Source organism: Eschrichtius robustus, chromosome 2 (assembly GCF_028021215.1).
Source record: "Eschrichtius robustus isolate mEscRob2 chromosome 2, mEscRob2.pri, whole genome shotgun sequence".
NCBI classification, from domain to species: Eukaryota; Metazoa; Chordata; class Mammalia; order Artiodactyla; family Eschrichtiidae; genus Eschrichtius; species Eschrichtius robustus.
In genome coordinates, this window is record NC_090825.1 from 63546462 (window position 1) to 63570281 (window position 23820).

The 23820-nt window shown below is 36.2% G+C and overlaps 2 protein-coding genes across 3 annotated transcripts in view; one reads left to right on the plus strand and one right to left on the minus strand.

Annotated features, from left to right (window-relative positions):
• Positions 1–10596, plus strand: part of FAM151B (family with sequence similarity 151 member B) — a 35312-nt gene extending 24716 nt beyond the window's left edge. Inside the window, exons 6-7 of one of the 2 annotated variants that reach the window (XR_011073078.1) lie at positions 8124–8255; positions 8632–8703. Coding sequence is in view for 1 of the 2 variants with exons in the window: in XM_068535583.1 (XP_068391684.1) it covers positions 8632–8791 (160 nt within the window). In the remaining variant the exon portion in view is untranslated. Of the gene's footprint in view, positions 1–8123; positions 8256–8631 lie in introns of both variants that reach the window. The other variant, XM_068535583.1, reaches the window with a different exon arrangement.
• Positions 10597–21905: 11309 nt separating this feature from the next.
• ANKRD34B (ankyrin repeat domain 34B) lies at positions 21906–23451 on the minus strand. Its single transcript, XM_068533593.1, has one exon. It carries the CDS (start codon positions 23449–23451, stop codon positions 21907–21909), a length of 1545 nt encoding a protein of 514 aa, XP_068389694.1. The 3' UTR covers position 21906.
• Between the last annotated feature and the right edge of the window lie 369 nt (positions 23452–23820).

Consider the following 23820-nt stretch of genomic DNA (forward strand, 5'->3'; position numbering starts at 1 on the left):
TCCTTTTTAAAACAAAAGGTATCATATTATATACCTTGCTTCTGTTCTGTTCTTTGCTTTTTTTTTTTTTTTTTTTAACTTAGCAGTACATCTTGGAGCTTTTTTCAAGTTTCCTCATTTTCCTTTTCTAGGTGCATCGTATTTATGTATGTACTATAATTTATTTAACCAGCCTCCCCATTGATGAACATAAAGGATGTTTTTAATCTTTGATATTACAAACAATGCTATAATGAATAACCTTATGAGTGTGCCATTTTGCGTGTGTGCAAATATTTGGCATCTTTAATTTTTTGGCTACTTGCTCTCTTATGGACTAAGAGAGTTAGAGTCTCCAACTATTAAAGTGTTTTTGTCTGCTTCCTCTTCTGCCTTCATAATTTTTGCTTATTAAGTGCTCATGATATGTTATTTGGGCCATATTCATATAGGTTTTATTATCTTCATGAAGAATTATACCTTATTATTAAAAGTTCTCCTTCTTGGTCTTGTTTAATGATATTTTTTACCTAAATTCGCGTTGTCTTTCTTTGTTTGGCTTGAATAACTTTGCTTTATCTTTTCTTTGAAAAATAAATTTATAAAGTTTTATTTTTCATTCACTATTTTAAGGCTGATTTATTGTCATTCAAAAAAATAATTTTAAACATACAGAAAAGTTGCATAAAACTACTACATCTCCTTTACCCAGATTCCCAAATTGTTTAACCATTCTCTCTCCCTCCATCCCTCTCTGCCCCCACCTCTCTTTCTCTCTTTTTTTCTATGTTTTTTTTTTCTATCATGATGCCTCATATCCTTAAGTACTGCAGTGTACACTTCCCCACACGAGGATGCACTCCTGTATTACTAGTATGCAGCCTTCCAACCAGGAAATCAGCATTGAGGCAACACTGCCATGCAGTCTGCAGACCCCATTCAAATTTATCAACCATTCCAGCAATCCTTCTTATTTCCTTGTGGTCCAAGAAACTCTCCAGGAACATGCATTGCATTTAGTTTGCATCAGTCTCCTTCAAAATAGTTAGTTCCTCAGTTTTTCCCTTCCTCTCGTACACATGACAGTCTTCAAGACTACAGGCCTTTTATTATGAAAAACGTCCTCAATCTCGGGCAGTTCAATATTTCCTCATGACAGACCTCAGGTCTTGCATTCTTGGCAGGCTCATCACGTACTTGTCCCAGTTCTCAAATCAGTCACTTCTTCAAGGATCCCTGCTTGATTATAGCAGCAGGTGGTATTTAGAAAGCAAAATCTGGGATTTTAGTATAATCATTGCTCCTAGGGTGTCAATGCTTCCAGGACCTCTCAATGGACAGAGCTGGAAAATATATGTGTATGTATATGTGTAGTTATGGTCTGTGTCTGTATATATGTATGTATATAAAAACACACCTATAACCTGGTAGACCCTTAACTAAACTATAGTGGTGCTATTGAGCACTACTATAATAAAGCCACCATTATTTTTTATGAAACATCTAAATATATTTTAAAAAGGCTATTGTGAGGGCATTATTTTGAAGTGATGTTTAAAAAGTTAACATCAAATCAAATTGTAAATTAGCTTAAATATATTGCCTTAAGGACCTACTAAAGAACGTGCCACCAAACTTTAAGTGATGGTTGCAATATCCTTGTCTAAAACAAATCAATGTTGACTTAAACGATTTCTTTAACAGTTGTCTTTTTCTTTCTTTTTTTTTAAAATCCGATCTTTCTCTTACTTTTTTTCATTGAGGAAGTCTTTTACCTTCCCTCCTCACTGAGAAGTACTGACTTCGTGGTACACATTCTAAAGCATTTCTGATTTGAATATTTTTGTACATTTTTATCAATTATTAAATCTTCTCTTCTAGTGAAAAAAAAAAAACACACCTATATAGACCTACATACATATACACACCCCCTACATATATGTCTATAAACATTTCTGTATCTGTGTGTGTGTGTACTTGTGTGTGTGTGTGTGTGTGTGTGTTTAACCAACCCATGAGTTCATACTGATATTTCCAATTTCAACCCAACCCCTCAGGGTTCTTTCTAGCCTTCTTTCTTTCCATGTTGTTAAATTCCTTATCAGATGCCTAGATACCTAGCTCTCATTAATCTAATCTAACAGTCTTTCTTTTAAAAGAAGAGTTTAACTTATTTACATTCATTTATAACACAGATATGTTTGGTCTTGTTTCTGTCATTTAAAAGAAAAACTAGCATATTTGCTATTTCTATAGCATTAAAAAGCATTTCACTGTAGCTGTTTTCTTTCTTTTGTATTGTTAATTCTGAATATTTGGTAAGTTAGTTTTTTTTCCTATTTGTTATTTCTTACTGCTACTTTATAAAATATGCTTAATCTACTTCTTTACAAGTACCCGTTAACTTCCATGAGCAATAATAAAATTAGTGTATTTCTTCACCCCCCTCTCACCTAATTTGAGTTGACTGTACTCTCTTTATTAATGTCCAACTTTGTACTTCATATTGAATGATAGATTGGCTGGCTGTAAAATTCTTGGCTCACAATGCCTTTTGGATTTTGAAGTCGTTGCCCTTCTCCTTTTTTTTTTTTTTATATAAATTTATTTATTTTTTTGGCTACGTTGGGTCTTCGTTGCTGTACGTGGGCTTTCTCTAGTTGCGGCGAGCAGAGGCTACTCTTCGTTGCGGTGCTTGGGCTTCTCATTGCGGTGGTTTCTCTTGTTGTGAAGCACGGGCTGTAGGTGCGCAGGCTTCAGTAGTTGTGGCATGCAGGCTCAGTAGTTGTGGCACATGGGCTCAGTAGTTGTGGCTCGTGGGCTCTAGAGTGCAGGCTCAGTAGTTGTGGCGCACTGGCTTAGTTGCTCCACAGCATGTGGGATCTTCCCGGACCAGGGCTCAAACCCATGTCCCCTGCATTGGCAGGCGGATTCTTAACCACTGTGTCACGAAGGAAGCCCTGCTCTTCTGCTTTCTTTTTTTTAAATTTATTTATTTTATTTATTTATTTTTGGCTGCATTGGGTCTTCATTGCTGTGTGCAGGCTTTCTCTAGTTGTGGCGAGCGGGGGCTACTCTTCGTTGCGGTGCGCGGGCTTCTTATTGCAGTGGCTTGTCTTGTTGCAGAGCACGGGCTCTAGGCAGCAGGCTTCAGTAGTTGTGGCACGCGGGCTCAGTAGTTGTGGCTCGCGGGCTCTAGAGCTCAGGCTCAGTAGTTGTGGTGCACAGGCTTAGTTGCTCCGTGGCATGTGGGATCTTCCCGGACCAGGGCTTGAACCCGTGTCCCCTGCATTGGCAGGCAGATTCCTCACCACTGTGCCACCAGGGAAGCCCCTCTTCTGCTTTCTAATGTGAGTGTTGATGTGGCAAAGTGTGAAGCCAGCCTGATTATTTGTTTGCCCTTATAAGCGACTTGATTTTGGAGGGGGGAAATGGGGGAAACTGAATGTAGAAAGGATTCTTTATCTTTGAGGCCTAGTAATTTTACTAGAATATGTCTCAGTATGGACCATTCTATACCAGTTTTTTCAGCGATGTGGAGTTTTTTTCAATATATAGATTTAAATGCTCTTCTTTTCTGTAATATTTGTCTGAATTGTATTTTTAAATACTTGTTCTGTTGCCTTTGTAACACTATGTTTTCTCTTTCAGAAACTCCAGTTATGAATATGTAGATCTCCTTTGCCTGTCTTTGGTATCCATTGTTTTCTCTTTAGTCTTTCTTTCCTTTTTATTTGTTTGCATTTTATTTTACTTTATTTTATAATTTGTCTTCTCTGACCCTTACAATATGTTCAACAATGTCTGTTCTCTCTAGTCTAGTATACCTTCAGATTTCACCATATTCTGTAATAGTTTTAATTTTCCACTTCTTTCCTAAGATCTGCCAATTAATATTTTATCATCTCTTTTCTGTTGTCTTGAAACTTCTTCCATGAATTTGTATCTCTGCTTTGTGCTCTTCAAAGAGGCAGCTGCATCATTTAAAAAATATGTGGGTTATGGCTTTCATCTGTTTTGTGGCTTTTTTTTTTTAATAGTTTTATACCTGTTTCAGCTATCTGATAGTTTTTTTTTTAACATCTTTATTGGAGTATAATTGCTTTACAATGGTGTGTTAGTTTCTGCTAGTTTCTTTTTAATGATGAGGTTTTTATTTCTCCATCTGCCATGTGTTTTTCCTTATATTTTCTTGTACTCTCTTGTATAAAATCTCTGCCAAATTTATTCTGATTATCTGCTTTAAAGAAAGTGAGGTGTTTTTTTTGTTTTGTTTTTAAAGTTACTCTTTTTTTCTTTTTTTATATGAATGGCTGGATTTTATTTATTTATTTATTTTATTTTTTTGGCTGTGTTGGGTCTTCGTTTCTATGCGAGGGCTTTCTCTAGTTGTGGCAAGCAGGGGCCACTCTTCATCGTGGTGCGCGGGCTTTTCACTGTCGCGGCCTCTCTTGTTGCGGGGCACAGGCTCCAGATGTGCAGGCTCAGCAGTTGTGGCTCACGGGCCTAGTTGCTCCGCGGCATGTGGGATCCTCCCAGACCAGGGCTCGAACCCGTGTCCCCTGCATTGGCAGGCAGATTCTCAACCACTGCGCCACCAGGGAAGCCCAAGTGAGGTGTTTTTTAGACCAGCTAGTTGCCTAAAGTTCATAGTGGAGAGGGATCAGGACTATGCTCCTTATGACCCAGAGAGTCTTACGTGTGACTTGTTTAGCCTTTAACTTCTCCCCAGTCAGTGGAGATAAGCAGTTGTGGTGTCTCTAGGTAAGATCTTTCACGTGTCTCTTAAATTTAAACTTTTGGGTTTTCACAGGAACAGTCTGATTCCTACAACTATGGCTTTCCTGTTCTATTTCTTTGTTTCCACTGCTTTTTGAGACCAAATCTAATCCAGGAAAGCTCCCACTTGTAGTTCAAGGACACCATTCCCACTGTGCGAAGTGTTTCGGTGGGATATGCCTCTCATCCAGAAGAGTCTCTTATAGGCTTTCTCTGTAATCTGCATACATGAGCAAACTCTCTCCACCTCCTTAACATGTGGCCTTAATTTCTGTTGCTGTTAGAAACCTTCTCACCTGTTTTGTAATTTGCACTTTCAGTTCTTTCTTAATTTCATTGAAGATGGGGTTTCTATTTTCATTCTTTTGTTCTTTTTGTTACTTTCAGGTGATTCTAGGAGAAAAAGGAGGCAGTGCTGACTTTAGGCTGCCATGTTCAAATAGGATGATCCTGCCATCCCATTTCTTTCATTACTTACTGCCTCAGTTTCCTCACCTTCCACTTCTGTGTAGTCAGTTACTCTCCTGAAATTTCTCACTTGAAGATCATACTTTGTTCAAGCCAAATTCTTAACCTCTGCAACATTTGAGTACTGCTGGTCCCCCTCTTCAGTTTGAAACTCCCTTGTCCTTTGGCTCCATGGCATTATACTAAGTGGATTCTTCTACTTCTCTGTCTAGTTTGGTTTTTTTGGGGGGGCGGGGGTCCTATTTTTGTTATTGTTGATTTGTTTTGGAACTCTATCCCTAATTTTGGGTTTCTCTTCATCTCTTTCAGAGTCTTTTATTAAATATGAAAGGTAAACAACAAAGCTTTTTTAAAAAATTTTATTTTATTGAAGTATAGTTGATTTACAATGTGTTAATTTCTACTGTACAGCAAAGTGATTCATTTATACATATATATATATATATATATATATATATATATACACACACATGCATATATATACATTCTTTTTCATATTCTTTTCCATTATGGTTTATCACAGAATATTGAATATAGTTCCCTGTGCTATACAGTAGGACCTTGTTGTTTATCCATTCTGTATATAATAGTTTGCATCTGCTAATCCCAAACTCCCAATCCATCCCTCTTCCAGGCTCCCTCCCCCTTAGCAACTGCCAAGTCTGTTCTCTATATCAGTGAGTCTGTTTCTATTTCATAGGTAAGTTCATTATAAATTCTGTATTAGAGCCCTTTTGATTTACAAAAATCTTCCACAACTCTGTGCCTAACCTGTTCATGTTCTTCATAGTATCTTTTGATGGAAGGAATTTCTGAATTTTAATGTGTTGAGATTACTCGAACATATCCTTCATGGCTAGTGATTTTTGTGTCTTGTTTAAGAATTCTTTCCCATCCCCAATGTTACAAAAATTTCTCTAGTAATATATTCCATTAAAGCTTTGTTGTTTACCATTAATAAAGGAAATTGAAGATGATTCAAAGAAATGGAAAGATATCCCATGCTCTTGGATTGGAAGGATTAACATTATTAAAATGGCCATACTACCCAAAGCAATCTACAGACTTAATGCAATCCCTATCAAATTACCCATGGCATTTTTCACAGAACTAGAACAATTAAAAGACCCAGAATTGCCAAAGCAATCCTGAGGAAAAAGAACAAAGAAGGAGGCATAACACTCCCAGGCTTCAGACAATACTACAAAGCTACAGTAATCAAAATAGCGTGGTATTAGCACAAAAACAGACATACAGATCAATGGGACAGAATAGAGAGCCCAGAAGTAAACCCACACGCCTACGGTCAGTTAATCCTCGACAAAGGAAGCAAGAATATACAATCGGGAAAATACAGTCCCTTCAGCAAGCGGTGTTGGGAAAGTTGGACAGCCACATGGAAATCAATGAAGTTAGAATACACCCTCACACCATACACAAAAATAAACTCAAAATGGCTTAAAGACTTAAATATAAGACATAACACCATAAAACTCCTAGAAGAGAACACAGGCAAAACATTCAACATCATTCAGTTTATTCTATTATTGAATGACATTTGGATTATTTCATGGTTTTGGCTATTGCAAAGATTGCTGCTGTGAACATTCATATATATAAATGTACACACACACACATCCTGGTGCAAATGTGCCTGCATTTATAAAGGTTATATCAGAAAGGAATTTCTAGAAATAGAATTTCTAGGTCATAGGGTATTCATATTTTCAGCTTTAGTAGATACTGCTAAACTGTTTTCCAAAGAAAATGCATAAACTGTAGCTACATGTTTTAACTTGGATAAATGTCACAAACAATATTCAGCAAAAGAAGCAAGACCAAAAAAATTATATCCTGTATGATTCCATTTATATAAAATTCATTAACAGGCAAAAATTAAACTGTATTGTCTAGGATGGTTATACAGGTGGTAAATAAAGCAAGAAGATGGCAACCCAAAAGACAAGGTTGTGAGGACTCCGGGTGAAAGGCGAGGTTGTGATGGGGCAGTGATATACAGGTGTCTCCTGAGGTGCTGGCAGTGTTTTTTCTTGATTTGTGTTTTGTTACACTGGAGTTCATTTTATAATAATCTGTTAAAACTTACATTTATGTTTTATGCATCTTTTCCTATACATGTTACTTCACAATGAAAAGAGCTTTAAAAATGAAACCTGAGAATTGATTTGAATGAACGCATTTAAAATACCCTTAGTCAATTTTATTTTTCCTACTTTTAGTTTAAATTCAGTAGCGGGAGGATTAAAAGAGGCAAAATAACACTGCAAATAAAATGAATAGCTTCTTTTAACCTAAATTCATATCTGTCTTTTTATAACGTTTGTCACCATGGTGCTCAAATAAAGTAATAAAAATGCCATTTTAGCAAAAATATAAGTTTTTAAAGTAATTCTCATTTTTTTTTTCTGTGTTCCCTACTGTAGTTTAAAATTCTTTTTGGTTTGTCACATAATACTACTATGGAACAAAATCCAAAGTACTTTCCTTTGTTACATTTCCAGAATGGTGTCATCATCCTTAAGGACAGTAATGTGTCAGTATAACAAGAATATATACATTGGTTAGACTGTTTCTTATCATTAGCAGAAGAACTGCTTTGGAGATTTTCCCTGGATTCTGACATGTTTATGAGGAAAATAAATATGAAAATACTTAACAGCTTCGCATTTCTCTAAACTCTTAGAGTAATGTAATAGTAATGTCACAGGAAGAAATGAAAATATACGATTTAAGTAACATTACAGTTCTGAGCATATTCTTATATCCATAATAAATCTGCATATATTATTATTGGTTTTTAACTCCAGAAATAGATCTAGGTTTATTCTGTTTGGCATTCTTAGTGACATCTCTTGGCATTCTTGTATCTCATACAGAAAACCCCCAGAAGGGATAGTGGGGCCACTTATAAGTGAATATGAATGTTGGGAACGTCAGTGACATTTGTGTCTCTTCACTGTCCCTTCCAGTCGTGCTTTTGACTGTGGCCTGGCTACTGAAGAAACGAGGTTAGAGCTGTGGTTTTTGTGTAGGTAACAGATTCCTTGATCAGCAACACAATCTCCTCAGTTCTTTTGTCCAAAATCGGACCCATTTCTAGTGCTACCAGTCTGGGTTTCTAAAGCCATTTAACATTAATTCAGATACGGCGGGTACCTAATTTAGGCAACAGCAGTGTGAATTTTATTCTGTCTAGTCCCTTTGATGTTGATGAAGGAATGAAACAGGAAAATATAGTTCCACCAGTGCTAATTAATTTTTTCTTCTGTGTGAATTTGGGTTAGAGACAAACGAGAGTAACTGTTTTTAGGCTTATTGGAATTCTTCATCACTGTTTCTTATCTTTCTCTTTTAACTATATAATTCTGTTTTATTTTAATGCAGGTACAGCCTGACTGTTTGGACTGGAAATAACGACAGCTATTCCACTGAAGATTTACTTTTTATTAGAGGCCATTTTGACAAAAAAAGAGTTTTCTATGACATCTTGGAACCACAAAACCATGAATTTAAACAAGCCATTGGAATCAAAATTAATCTCTAAGATGAAAATTCTGCTACATTATTTCATGTTTTGGTTTCATAATCCTTCTTTGCTTTGGTCTGAATCGATTACCATATAAATTATGATGATTGATTTATGTTCCAGTTCATCCAATCAAAAAACACTTATTGAGTGCTTACTCTGTTAGGCTTATGTCCTTATAATACTGTACTTACCTAAAATATTTGGAAAGAAGAGATTTCATTGGGCTAGTATAACAATAATTTAGGAAAATGAATCTTTAAAACTCTTTATAAAAAAATTTTGGTATACTGAAGATAATTGAATGAATCCACATGTCATACAGCTATTAAATCACATTTTGTTGGCACTAGCATTATAGAGATTTCATAAAAATATGCCATCCTCTTCCCTTTTTCCTGGAGAACTAGTTATTCAGAGACTACAAAAGAGTAAGAGGACTTTAAAAATGTTTTTAACTTTCACAGGGATGAGCAGCTTTCTTATAACAAGATCAAGTCTATTTACCGAAAACAATATGGATTAAATTAGATGTATCTAGAACTTCCATATTTTTGGGAGTATGCCGACAGCCATATATGTTTCTTGTATTCTTTGTTTTGATCATAATATCTAGAGTGAGCAAAATACTATCGGAGAGCAGAATTTTAATCCTGGTAATATATCATTTGATTTTCAAGTTTCTCACCAACATCACCTTGGTTCAGGCCCTTGTTCTACTACTAGAATTTCAAAAACTAGTTCTTCATGACTTCATTCCTCATACTCTACTCAAAGATACCCTGAATATTTCTGCTGGAAAAAAAAAAACTTTTAAAAAACACCTCTTTCTTTATGCCAAATCAGAAATCTCTAGGGATTCTTAAATTCAACTTTATTGAATTTTACTCTTTCAAGACCCTTCCTAATGTGGTCCCACTCTGAAAGTTAATTCAGTGTCCTCAACACAGTCCTTCATTTCAAAAACAGCTACACCACCTGTAGTCTCCAGATCTTACTTTAACAGTTAATTTCAACTAATATTTTTCACTAATTGTGTCATACATAGTAGTTATGTCTCCTCAGCTAGATTATAAAGTCCTTTATGGTAAGAGAGCATTCTTAATTGTCTTTACAGTGCCTGGCATAGTCCTGAGCAAGGTATTCAGAAAAACATGTTGCTTCTTTGATTTATTGAAAAGTAATTTACCAATGAATGTCCTAAGATATGTAATTTATCTTTTATCAACCATTTTCTCCCAGTGAATAAAGTAGTGCGATGTAGAGAAAAAAGCTTGGGTTTTGAATTCAGATAGACTTCCCTTACAGCACCACCTGTGTCCCTTAATAGCCATAGATTTGGGGAAATATTTAACCTCACTGAGTCTTGATTTCTTCATCTATAAAATGGGGGAGGGGCGCAGAGGATGAGGCTTCTCTTGTAGGGTTGTTGTGAAGGTTAAGGGAGATTCATGCAATGGAAGCTTGTAGCTCAATGCTCATCACATAGCAAGTGCTCAACAGTTAGTTCCCTTCTTTTAGACTTATCATGTGATCATATCCATTGCAGATAGATAGATAGCAGTAAGACATATAACATGAACATTGTACACATATAAATACTTCAAGAAAATGATCATATTTCCACTTTAAATTTTAGCTACAACTGAATATGGTGCTATTTGTCAAGTAAAACCTAAAACTTCACTTTCTATGGTTGTTTGCCAACAGCAAAAGATGCAATTTCATAATTATAAAATGTTAATAGCAACAAATAACTCTTAAAATTATAGTAAAAAGTAATGTTTACATTATAAATGTTCTAAAATGACCATGCTTTGCTTTTACAAAGAGAGCTGAATTTATAAATGCATTGCATTTTAATTAAGTTTGAAATCAAATTCATTTGACCAGAAGATTAGCTTTACTACTTTATTCTTAATAATATTTTTTAAAGTATTAGTCTTAAGGCAAAATGCCTTTATATTGAGAAATTTATCAACTAAGTGTCATTTAGATTAAGATTTAAAGCTATATTTTAAAGTGTTCTCAGGAATAAAAATTATATAAGAGAATTATAAAATGTATTCTGTTGAAAAGTAAATTTTTTAAAAAATATTTATTTATTTACTTATTTATTTGGCTGCGTCGGGTCTTAGTTACGGAACGCGGGATCTTCATTGCAGCATGCAGGATCTTTCGTTATGGTGCGTGGGCTCTTTGTTGCAGCACGCAGGCTTCTTTAGTTGTGGCATGCGGGCTCCAGAGCACACAGGCTCAGTAGTTGTGGCACACAGGCTCTCTAGTTGTGGCAGGCGGGCTCAGTAGTTGCAGTGCATGGGCTTAGTTGCCCCGTGGCATGTGGGATCTTAGTTCCCTGACCAGGAATCGAACCCATGTCCCATTCATTGGAAGGTGGATTCTTAACCACTGGACCACCAGGGAAGTCCCAAAAAGTAAAATTTTAATGGATTTTGGTCCCTATGGAAAAAGGAAGACATTGATTCCTACTTCACACCATATACAAAAAATAATTAGAGTTGACTCTTAGGCCTAAAAGTGAAAGCTAAAACTATAAAGCATTTAGAAGAGAATAAAGGAGAATGTTTTCATGACTTTGGAGTAGGCAATTATTTCTTTCCTTTTTTAAATTTCAGCTTTATTGAGATATAATTGACATATAAAATTGTAAGATACTATTATGAAATACTTGGGAAGAAGTTCACAGACACAAAAGTAAGTAAATGGTTTAGTACCACCTATTTTTTTCTCTCCAGCTTCTTAGGTCTAATGTATTGCTGTTAAGATCCCATAGCATCCAAGTGCTATTTCCCAAGCCTGGCAGGGCCATCCTAGTCCTAGAAGATAGTTTTGTACAAGATCCAATTTTTCAAAAAATCAGAGCTTTTAAAGGTGCAGTAGCTTATGGCCCTGTAAGAGTGATGTGATTGCTAATCAACCAGATACATACTCATTTATCCAGTTGAAAACTGTTGCAAGTTATTCAGAACAGGTTGTGTATTTGCTTGTTTGTTGGAGCTAGGGTCTTGGATTTTTCCTTGTAATTAAAAAAAACTAAATACCTAGTGAATATATAGAAAAATGCTATATTCCTCATCTTGAAATTTAAGATGGGAGCCTACCTAATATGAGCTTACTATCTTCTTACAATCATAAATTCATGAATCCATGCAAGGAAAATAGTTGTGTGTTAAAAAGAGAGATGAGAATAGTAGCACTGAAGTACTTTTTAATCTAGAAAATGGGAGTATAATGAATTAGTGAAACCAAGAAGAGCTGATAACCAGGTCTTGGAAGAAGTGGGGCGGGATCCAGGAGCTCTTGGCACCCCAGCAGCTGGAACTCAGGGTCTTTGTTCCAGTGTCCCCCATGAGTGTCACTCTTACCCTTCACTGTGATTGCTTCTCTCTCTTCTTCGTACCTTTGGACTGCCATCCTTTGGTCCAGGGACCTTAATTTGTCCAGTCACTTGTGTCTTTCATGAGGGAGACATGTAACAGGACTTCAGGGCTCAATAGGAACTCTGGGGGGGAGGGAAGGGGACATCTAATTAATGTCTAATAAGCTAAGGTTGTGCAAATAATTCAGAAATGATTCCTACCTCAAGGATCTTACCATCTAGTAGGGGGAGAGAGAGACTTGTTAACAGTAAGTTGGATATTTGCTGTAACTCCTATGATGGAACTATATACCAGGTTGTGGTGAGAGACAGCAGTATTTTCTAATTGGGAGAGAATACTTAAGTTGTGTTAAGTAAGATTCACCAGGTAGACAGAGCGAAGGGCCTTTCAGACAGAGGCACGTGAGCAAAGGAACTCTTAAGTGGAAAAGAGCCTGATCTGACTTGTTCAAAAAAGTTTGTGGAGGCACTGTATTTCGAAGCTGAACATTTAGGCAGGGACCAGATTCACTTTCCAAGCTAAGGAGTTTGTTCCTTTTCTCTCAGGCTGTGGGAATCATCATACCATTTTAAGCAGGGAAGCGTTACCAGTTTTGAGTGTTGCAAAGGTGATTCCAGTGGCATGAGAAGGAGCCTTAGAATTCTTGAAGAGAAAGGAGATGATGCCCTGAATTAAGGTGGTAACAAAAGGGGATGGGAAGGCTCAAGAAACAGAGGAAAGGTTAAGAAGGAAGAACTTGTAAGAGTTTGTAAACTAGTTGAATGGGAAGTATGGGGGAGAAGGAAGAGTCTAATATACATATTTTGGGCTTGGGTACCAGAGCGTCAGGTGGTGCTACTGACCCAAACAGGATAGAACAGAGGCCAGGTGTAGTGATATTTCTCAGTGATTTGTTGACATTGCTACTTTATACCAATTTGGAAAGAAAAATGAAAACCCCATCTTCCTGCCTCTGAACTCACCTCCCACTCTGACTTCAGAAAGGATGCTCTTTAATTCTATCGGTTTCTTAAAGAACTACAGCCCCCTGTCCCCGTAATTGCTACTTTACTACATATTTTTAATTATGTCATAATTTTAAACAATGAAAGCTACCCCCCCCCCGCCCCCGCCTCAGTCTAACCATCAGAGTAGACAGAAAACAGGCAGGCCTTGAAAAGGGCTCACCCAGCCTCCTGTCCTCTAGGGAGGCTCTTTTGTTTCTATGCTTCTGCTTGTGAAAGGTACCAGTCTGACTAAATCTGGCAGCTGAGTTGTTCCAGGTTTGGTTGTTGCTATAGAATTTTCATAAAGGCTGGTCATTGTCCCTTTCTTCTTTATCCCTTTCTTGGGGTCACATCATGTAGTAAGAATTCAGAAAATTCAATTGAAATATTTGCTGTGAGAGTCTGTTGCCACTTGTGAATTCAAGAGCTAATCAAAAAACTCTGAATTAAAGTTGAAGGGCGTGACCTCTTCACAGAGCCTGTTGAGCTCTGCCCGTAAGTCAAGGTTCCTGTAAAGAGTCTTTCAAGACTTCCCCAGGGCTTTCTCCTGATGTACATCCTCTGCTAGATTACAGTTATTTTATGCATTTGTATTTTGCCCTCAACTGTGCTGTTCTGGGGGGAAGAAATTACTCACTTTTATGATACCTGTAGGCCTTTATCAAATGATGGATGGATGGATGACACAAAACCTCAATAATTCTCTTAGGCCAATTGTTCTTATACTGTGGCCCACAAACCCCTCAGTTCCCCTGAGATGCTTTTAGAAGATGGATGAGGTCAAAGCCACTTGTGAAATTGCCTGTTTCACTGTGTTGACATTTGCAGTGATGGTGGAAAAAAGAATGTCAGGTTAAATTGTGGATGCCTTAGTATGAATCAAATTCATGGCATCAGCTATCAATCATATTCTTCACTGCCCCACACACTAGAAACAAAACAAAAAAGACATAGGAATATCATCAATGATTCAGCAAAAATTATTAATTTTAGTAAATCTTGACCCGGAGTACACATCTTTTTAATATATCATGTGACAGAATGTGAGTTAAGCATAGTACAATTCTGCTGTATACTGAAGTTCAGTGGTTGTATTAAAGAAAAGCCCTTGTTGCAAACTGAACTAGCCATTTTTTTCATGAAAATAATATTTATACTTGAAAGAACAACTGACAGACCAGTTACTTAGTCTTGGGTATTTGGCAGATATTTTCTCAAAAATGAACAAAGCAAGCTTGTCGCTTGAAGGAAAAGAACTGACAGTATCTGCTGCCAATGATGAAACCTGAATTTTTACATGAAAAATTAGAATTTGACTAAACTTGAACCCATCATTGTGAGCTTGACAATTCCCAATACTTAAAAGACTTTGATATCAGTGGTGATATTAATAAATACTATTTTTTTATGGTATATAGTGAAATGTGTCAACACTTGGAAGGTCTGCATAACTCAAGGAATCAATATTTTCCAAATGACTGATGCACCATATTATAAGGTCTTGCTTGGGTAAGGAATCCATTCAAAGTGCGAGACAGAGCAGTGAAATTTAGTGTAACAGAAAATGGAAGTTCCTTGGTGTGGTTTCAGATTCTACATTATAACTAACCTTCTAAGAAACTACCACTTACCAAGCTTGAGTATAGTATCAAGGAAAACTATCTACAATTATCTGAAAAGCCTATTATTTCTTCCTTTTTCAACTGCATATCTGTGTGAAGCCATATTTTCTTCATATGCTTCAACTAAACATTACAACAGATTGAAGCAGAAACACAGAAGAGAATCCAGCTGTTTTCTATTAAGCCAAACATTAAAGAGATTTGCAAAAACATAAAACACTGCCACTCTTCTCACTAAATATATTTTGGAAAATGTAGTTATTTTTCGTAAAATACTTATGCTAACATGTAATGGGTTTGTCACTTTAAAACAATATTTAAAAAATTCTCAGTTTTAAATTTTAATGTAGTAAACATACACACAACCTAGATTTTTTTAAAAAGCAAAAAACAACAACAAAAAGCCTTTGAGGTCCTGATTTTTAAGACTGTTAAGGACTTTTTTTTTTTTTTTTTTTTGTGGCCGTGCTGGGTCTTAGTAGCGGGACGTGGGATCTTTGTTGCAGGGATCTTCATTGCAGCGTGCGGGATCTTTAGTTGCGGCATGCAGGATCTTTAGCTGCGGCATGCAGGATCCTTAGTTCCCTTACCAGAGATCGAACTCGAGCCCCTTGCATTGGGAGTGCGGAGTCTTAACCACTGTACCACCAGAGAAGTCCCAAAGACTGTAAGGAGTTCTAAGACCAAAAAGTGTGAATGTCTCAAAATGTTATAGGTGTTCAGCATATATGGATTAAAGGTTAATGCCATTTCTGCTTTAATCATTCTAGCATTGTTTAAGCTATAAAATGTGCGTAGTACATTTAAATATATTCTGCATCTCTATGTATTCAGTTCTTGAAAAAGTTTTATTAGTCTCTTTTTTTTTACATTTTTTCGTCTTGGATGCACTGCATGGCTTGTGGGATCTTAGTTCCCTGACCAGGGATCAAACCCAGGCCCTCAGCAGTGAAAGCTCAGAGTCCTAACCACTGGACTGCCAGGGAATTTCCTATTAGTCTTTAAATTGAAAAAATATATATGCAGGTGGTTTTTAAAAATTCAAACAGTGCAAAAGTATATTTAAGTTGTTTTTGAGTTAAAAGGGATGTATTAAATAAATGACCTATTTGGAACTTAGTAGGGGAAAGAGAATAATTATAACCATTGTCTCACCAATTTATCAAAGTTTTCTAGTTTTTCAAAATTCCTTATCCTCATATTTATGATGATAAGAAGCAACAAAAATTTGGAATGCATACTATATGCCAGGCATTGTTCTAAAGAGCCTATGTGACATGCTATGGTCACTGATGAAGACACTGTCTCCTGATACTCTCTTCAAAGCTGAATCCTTAGGTGCCAAAGCTGCCCTATGAGTTGGAACTTTCTTTGTGTGAGCCATGCAGTCCTTGTTCTGATAATGATTATCTTATTTCTGGACGATATTTTCCATTTTGATCCAATTGATACTGCTTTAGGTACTGTCTTGGTCAGAAACATTTTGGATGCAATAATAGAATCCTACTCAAATTAACTCCAATAACTGAGGCTAGGGAGGAAGTTACCATAAGGAAACATATCCAGAAAATTTAGGGAAAAGCTGAACATCTAGGCTGCAGGAAGGCTAAGAACTAAGACCACCGTCCTAGGCAAGAACTCAGACAGGGTCCTCAGCAGAGGGAGGTCATGGACTCCAGTGCTCCACAGAACAAATTCAGATTACTGAGAGAAAGCCCCATTGGTTCATCCCAGTTTGTTCCTTTCAGTCACTTGTCCATCCTTGGTCCAGTTTTCTGTTGGCGAGGAAGGGAACCAGTGGGGTCATATGACACCTTAGGCTGTCCCTCCCAACAGCTGTGGGCAGAAATGTCAAGAATGTACCTGGTGGTGTACCTCCATCTCTTCATTCTTGAGAATTCTGAGGCATTGATGCTTCTGCCTGTGTGGGATTGTGATAATCTATATTTACCACTGGCTATGATAATACAAGGGAGTCCCCAGTGAATTGCTCAAATTCCACCCATATTCCTTCTAGCTCCTATTTGTAGTACTGAGAATTATTCCAACGAACGTCATGACCCCTTTTTCTCTTATGAAGGAGCCTGGGATGACTAGATGGTTATCACAGTTTCCATTTGAGAGGACTGTGATAGAATCCCTTGGTGGAACTGTTCTTCCCTTGGATGTCAGATTCTTCATATTTATAGGACCCAAAGCTGCAGGGATAATATAGCAATTTTTTTTTTTTTTTGGAAATGGAGAAGATCCTTTTTGAAATGAGTTGCCTGACAATCAAAATTTAAATTTGCGCCACTAAAACTAACACTTAATAAATGTGAAAATAAAGCTAAGAAGTCATGTGGATGATTGAAATTCAAAAATGTAATTTCCAATGTGATACATCATATTAACAAACTGAAGGATAAAAACCATATGATAATCTCAATATACGCAGAAAAAGCTTTTGACAAAATTCAACACCCGTTTATGATAAAAACCCTCCAGAAAGTAGGCATCGAGGGAACTTACCGCAACATAATAAAGGCCATAGATGAGAAACCCACAGCCAACATCATTCTCAATGGTGAAAAACCGAAACCATTTCCTCTAAGATCAGGAACAAGACAAGGTTGCCCACTCTCACCACTATTATTAAACATAGTTTTGGAATTTTTAACCACAGCAATCAGAGAAGAAAAAGAAATGAAAGGAATCCAAATCAGAAAAGGAGAAGTAAAACTATCACTGTTTGCAGATGACATGATACTATACATAGAGAATCCTAAAGATGCTACCAGAAAACTACTAGAGCTAATCAATGAATCTGGTAAAGTAGCAGGATACAAAATTAATGCACAGAAATCTCTTGCATTCTTATACACTAATGATGAAAAATCTGACAGAGAATTTAAGGAAACACTCCCATTTACCACTGCAACAAAAAGAATAAAATACCTAGGAATAAACCTACCTAGGGAGACAAAAGACCTGTATGCAGAAAACTATAAGACACTGAAGAAAGAAATTAAAGATGATACCAACAGATGGAGAGATATACCATGTTCTTGGATTGGAAGAATCAATATTGTGAAAATGACTATACTACCCAAAACAATCTACAGATTTGGTGCAATCCCTATCAAACTACCAATGGCATTTTTCAGAGAACTAGAACAAAAAATTTCACAATTTGTATGGCAACTCAAAAGACCCCAAAGAGCCAAAGCAATCTTGAGAATGAAAAACGGAGCTGGAGGAATCAGGCTCCTGGACTTCAGACTATATTACAAAGCTACAGTAATCAAGACAGTATGGTACTGGCTCAAAAACAGAAATATAGATCAATGGAACACGATAGAAAGCCCTGAGGTAAACCCACACACATATGGTCACCTTATCTTTGAAAAAGGAGGCAAGAATATACAATGGAGAAAAGACAGCCTTTTCAATAAGTGGTGCTGGGAAAACTGGACAGCGACATGTAAAAGAATGAAATTAGAACACTCCCTAACACCATACACAAAAATAAACTCAAAATGGATTAAAGACCTAAATGTAAGGCCAGACACTATAAAACTCTTAAAGGAAAACATAGGCAGAACACTCTATGACATAAATCACAGCAAGATCCTTTTTGACCCACCTCCTAGAGAAATGGAAATAAAACCAAAAATAAACAAGTGGGACCTAATGAAACTTAAAAGCTTTTGCACAGCAAAGGAAACCATAAACAAGACAAAAACACAACCCTCAGAATGGGAGAAAATATTTGCAAACGAATCAACAGACAAAATATTAATCTCCAAAATATACAAGTATCTCATGCAGCTCAATATCAAAAAACAACCCAATCCAAAAATGAGCAGAAGACCTGAATAGACGTTTCTCCAAAGAAGATATACAGATTGCCAACAAACACATGAAAGGATGCTCAACATCACTAATCATCAGAGAAATGCAAATCAAAACTACAATGAGATATCATCTCACACTGGTCAGAATGGCCATCATCAAAAGATCTGCAAACAATAAATGCTGGAGAGGGTGTGGAGAAAAGGGAACCCTGTTGCACTGTTGGTGGGAATGTAAATTGATACAGCCACTATGGAGAACAGTACGGAGGTTCCTTAAAAATCTAAAAATAGAACTACCATATGACCTAGCAATCCCACTGCTGGGCATATACCCTGAGAAAACCATAATTCAAAAAGAGACATGTACCACAATGTTCACTGCAGCACTATTTACAATAGCCAGGACATGGAAGCAACCTAAGTGTCCACTGACAGATGAATGGATAAAGAAGATGTGGCACATATATACAATGGAATATTACTCAGCCATAAAAAGAAATGAAATTGAACTATTTGTAGTGAGGTGGATGGACCTAGAGTCTGTCATACGGAGTGAAGTAAGTCAGAAAGAGAAAAACAAATACTGTATGCTAACACATATATATGGAATCTAAAGAAAACAAATGGTTCTGATGAACGTAGGGACAGGACAGGAATAAAGATGCAGACGTAGAAAATGGACTTGAGGACACAGGGAGGGAGAAGGGTAAGCTGGGACAAAGTGAGAGAGTAGCATTGACATATGTACACTATCAAATGTAAAATAGCTAGCTAGTGGGAAGCAGCTGCATAGCACAGGGAGATCAGCTCGGTGCTTTGTGACCGCCTAGAGGGGTGGGATAGGGAGGGTGGGAGGAAGGTGCAAGAGGGAGGGGATATGGGGATATATGTATATGTATAGCTGATTCACTTTGTTATACAGCAGAAACTAACACCACATTGTAAAGCAATTATACTCCAATAAAGATGTTTAAAAAAAATGTAATTTCAAAAAAAAAAAAAAATGTAATTTCAATCATTAGTTTTCATCTTGTCCCAATGAATCTAGAATTGTTAATAAGTAAAGCCTGTCTCAAACAACCTTCAAAATTGAGAAGACTTTAAAGACTATTCAATAAAGAGAATCTCTTTTGTTAAATCTCTGATCAACATCTATCCTCAGCCTATTTCCAAAAGTGGTTCTTATCTTCCTAGGATAGACTTTCCCATAGATGGACAGCTCTAGTAGGTAAAAGAGTTGAAATATTTCTGTAACTTCAAATTTCTAGTTCTAGTTTTTCTTAATCTGGAGGATTCAGACTAAGTCAGTCATCAGTCCTTTCAGTACTTAAGGTCAGCTGTCTAATCTCAATTGAGTCCCACAGGATGACTTTACAACCAGGCTCAAACAACTACAGTCCCTAAAATGTTCCTAGGATTGACACAAGACTAAAAATTCTTCCAAATATGGCCAACAAAGTTTTAATCCTATTAAATATTCTTTTCATGTTGGGATGAGAATAGCAACAAATGTTATTCTTTCTTAGTTTTCTATTTACTCAAAGTAACATACATGGCACAATTTCTCTTCGGATTATGTTGAAATATTTATCATTAGTATTTGAGGTAAGTAAAAATCACTGATACTCCAAATGGCATTTAAATCTTTATTGATACCATTTTGTTTATGAACTAATCTAGCTACATATTCTTCCAAACTGTACCCTTACAACGTAAAGCCAAGAACCTTTTCTCAATATTAAAACTTGCGAAAAGGGTTTAGGTTACCTATAAACATCAGGTACAATTCTAAGTTCTGAATCAAAAAATACTTCTAGTGCAATTAATATTAATGTTTTTCAAAACATTAAATGGAAAACTTAGTTACTTTTTTCAAATAAAAGCCACAAGAAATTAAATAATTACTATGTACATAACAACTTGCTTATATCAAATTGTGAAGAAAAGCATCATGCCAGTTGCTAGGATCTCAAATTAATACACTCAGGTTTTGTACAGTTTGATTTATTCTTTGTTGTAAAACTGCTAGATTGAAATAAGGTCTCTCTATAAACACTATGCTTTGAAATCATATAGATAATAGAGTCATTTTATAATATTTTATGGTTCTAGCATGGTATTCATTTACTTTGTTAGAAGTTATTCGCAGGTCCTAAATACTAGATGATTGGAATGTCACACAAGGAAATTATCCTTGTTATTCTAATTATATAAATGTCTAATAATTATATATCAGAAAAAAAGATATTGTTTAATATTGACCGAATATTTAATACATTTTGTACTTAAATTTCTACTGGCTTTCTTAATTTTAGCTAACCTAAGATAATCTAATAATCAGTTTTTCTTTTTTACAACCAAAGCAAGCATTTAGTTTCTATTTGTGATAAATCCCAAACTTTTTGTTTTGGTTGTCTTTAAAAAGACAAGAACACTTTGATAATAAGAAAACGAGAAATGCTTTCTAAATGTTGTATTATCTTGTTATTGGGAACCTATGAATAAGCTTCAAAAAACAATAACAGGAACTAAAAGATATGGAGAAGGAAGAATTCCATAAAATAACATTAAAAAACAAAGCAAAGCAAAAAACAGCGCACAAACACTTGGCACAGATTATTACTAGCTTAATAATCGGATCTGCCATTTTTGACACTTATTAAGCTGACAACACATATTAGCTGCTATAATTAATTAATAATAATTATATAATTAATTAGCGTCTACTATAATGGTTGACCTTTTAAAATGTTAATTAGATTGTCACCTACCTGCAGTCAACATTTTTCAAGAATTAGTTCATTCTTTGTAGCTTAGGCTTATTGATCATAGAACACTATAGCTGTTTATGTTTTCTTTTATGCTGTTGGCATCATGGAAAATTACAATCATGAAATGCTTTTTAAAAATTGATTTGAACACAATGTTTCCTAATAAAATATCTGGCAAATCTGAAATTTTTAAAATTATCTCCAACATATGTGACCTTCTTTCTTTGCTTATTTTTGTTTAAATTAAAAACTTGAACCACATGAAGGTTGTTAAATATTGAAGGTTTTGAAAAAAAATAGTTTTAATTTTGTTTGAGAGAATTCCCTTAGCAAAAGCTATCTATTATTTGTATATCCACAGTGCCTAATATGATGATACACAGTACATTTTGATACCCCTAACTATTATGGACTAACCACTTAAAAGATTTAAAAGGATGAACGTTTGAATTTTCTTCTCTAGTTCCATATTTCTCTGGTATAGACATGTGAACAAAATGTATTTTCTAGCCGTCTCTTAAAAATTAACTAATTGCTTAATTTGTTCTGTTTGCAGTGATTGTCTCCTTAACAACATTTTTTTGCTTTTGAATTCTTTGGGGAAAATAGGAACTGTTGGCATAAGCATTTTTTGACCACAAGAAAGAAGGCTGGAAATCTTGTTGGTGACATTGATATCTGAGATGGGAGGGTGAGGATTCACATTTAAGGGTGGCAGAAATCCTGGTCTGGTTTGTGTAGTGCTGTGATCTAAAGGGAAAGCTCCTGAACCGCGCCTTTCTAAAAGGGCATGATTTCTCCTGCTCGGGGGACCTGGTGGGATATTCTCCAACAATTCTTTGGATCCTGACAACAAAGAAGAAGATGGTGAGAGGATCTTTTTCTTTCCTATAAGTGTTTTGCCATCATCCAAAGTTGCAGGGATAAGACCAGCTGAGAGCTGGGAATCAGAGCTATAGTGATTTGCTCCTGAGTTTCTTTTTTGAACTATACTTCTTAAGGTGGAAGTAAATATTGTCTGGTTAGAGTCTGGGTCCCGGTCAACTGGGATGTCAATGCATTGCTCATTTCCTTCTGAAAAAAATGATTGATAATTTATTTCCTCATATGACATCTTTCTTGAGCTGGCCTGATCAAAGGCTCTTAACAAATGTGCAGTGTCTTTTATATCAATACTTTGGTGCCTAGTGATGAATCGCTTGGAAAGTGCCAGCCCATTGGTTTTGTAGGATAATTCTTCCTCTGGAGTAATATCCTGGAGCTCCTCTTGTAATGAGGCCACTCTGTTCTGGTGCATTAATGAGGGGGGACTCTTGATCCAGTGTGGAGTCTGAGGTAGTTTGGGCCCGTTAGGGGCCACACGAGGCTTCCTCAAAGGGGAGCTTGGGTCCCCCATATCATCACTGCTTCCTGCGGGTTCCAGATCTTTAAAGGCAAAAAGTGTCATTTCAGTTTCAGAAGAATGTGATAGTGGCAATGAGGCTGTTTTTAAGTCTATTTCTGAAGGAGTGGCACAGGTGGCTGGGGAATAACGCTCATCCACATCCACAGGAGGCATATTTAAGTACTGTTTGGTAGTGTGCCTGCCAGAGGGCGATTTTGCTGTCGTTATGATAATGACCTCTTTCCCTTTTGCCTTGCAAGCACTAAGTAGGACTTTCAGGGTCTCTCTGTCTTCTGAATTTATAGCATAAACAAGGGCCGAGTAACTAGAGTGGTCTTGCAAGCTGAGGTCAGCCCCACTCTCTAGGAGCAAAGAAACAACTTCAGGACCAGCTTTTTCTAAGCAAGCATGCATCAAAGCAGTTTTCCCAGATTTGTCCTGTATGTTGGGATCAGCATTGTTTTCTAATAGGTATTTAACCATTTTGGCTTTATTGACACTCTGGTGATCAACATGTTTGGTCTTACAAGCAATCATTAAAGGTGTTTCCCCTCTGTCATTGCTCTCATTAATGTAGGCGCCACCTTCCAGCAAGAGTCTTGTAAGGCGAAGCCGGCTCTGATGGACCGCTTTGATCAGGGAATTTCCATCACTGGAAATTTCTATACCTTCATCCATCTTCAGAAGTCAGAATCAATACCTGGTTAGCAAAGAAGATGAAGAACAAAAGATTAGCCAGAATCAATGTCCCAATTTATATTCATGTTGTTATTCACAATTAATTTCTGAAATATGTATAGACAACAAAGACATAAATAAGATTATGTTATTAATAAATATAGAGCAAAATTTGAAAAATTTAGAATAGTAACAACCTTTAGGGAAGTTCAAACTAAAATTTACTTTCCCAAAATCTTCACTGAATATTTATGACATAACACTAGCCTAGTACTTCTCTAAATCCCACATCAATTAAACAATAATCCACTTAGTTTCCACCTGTGAAAAATATTTTTAAAATAATATTAAAATGCAAATTTAAGCAAA

Excerpts from the sequence above, each read along its gene's own strand:
- ANKRD34B (XM_068533593.1), bottom strand. The coding sequence starts at position 23,451 with ATGGATGAAGGTATAGAAATTTCCAGTGATGGAAATTCCCTGATCAAA.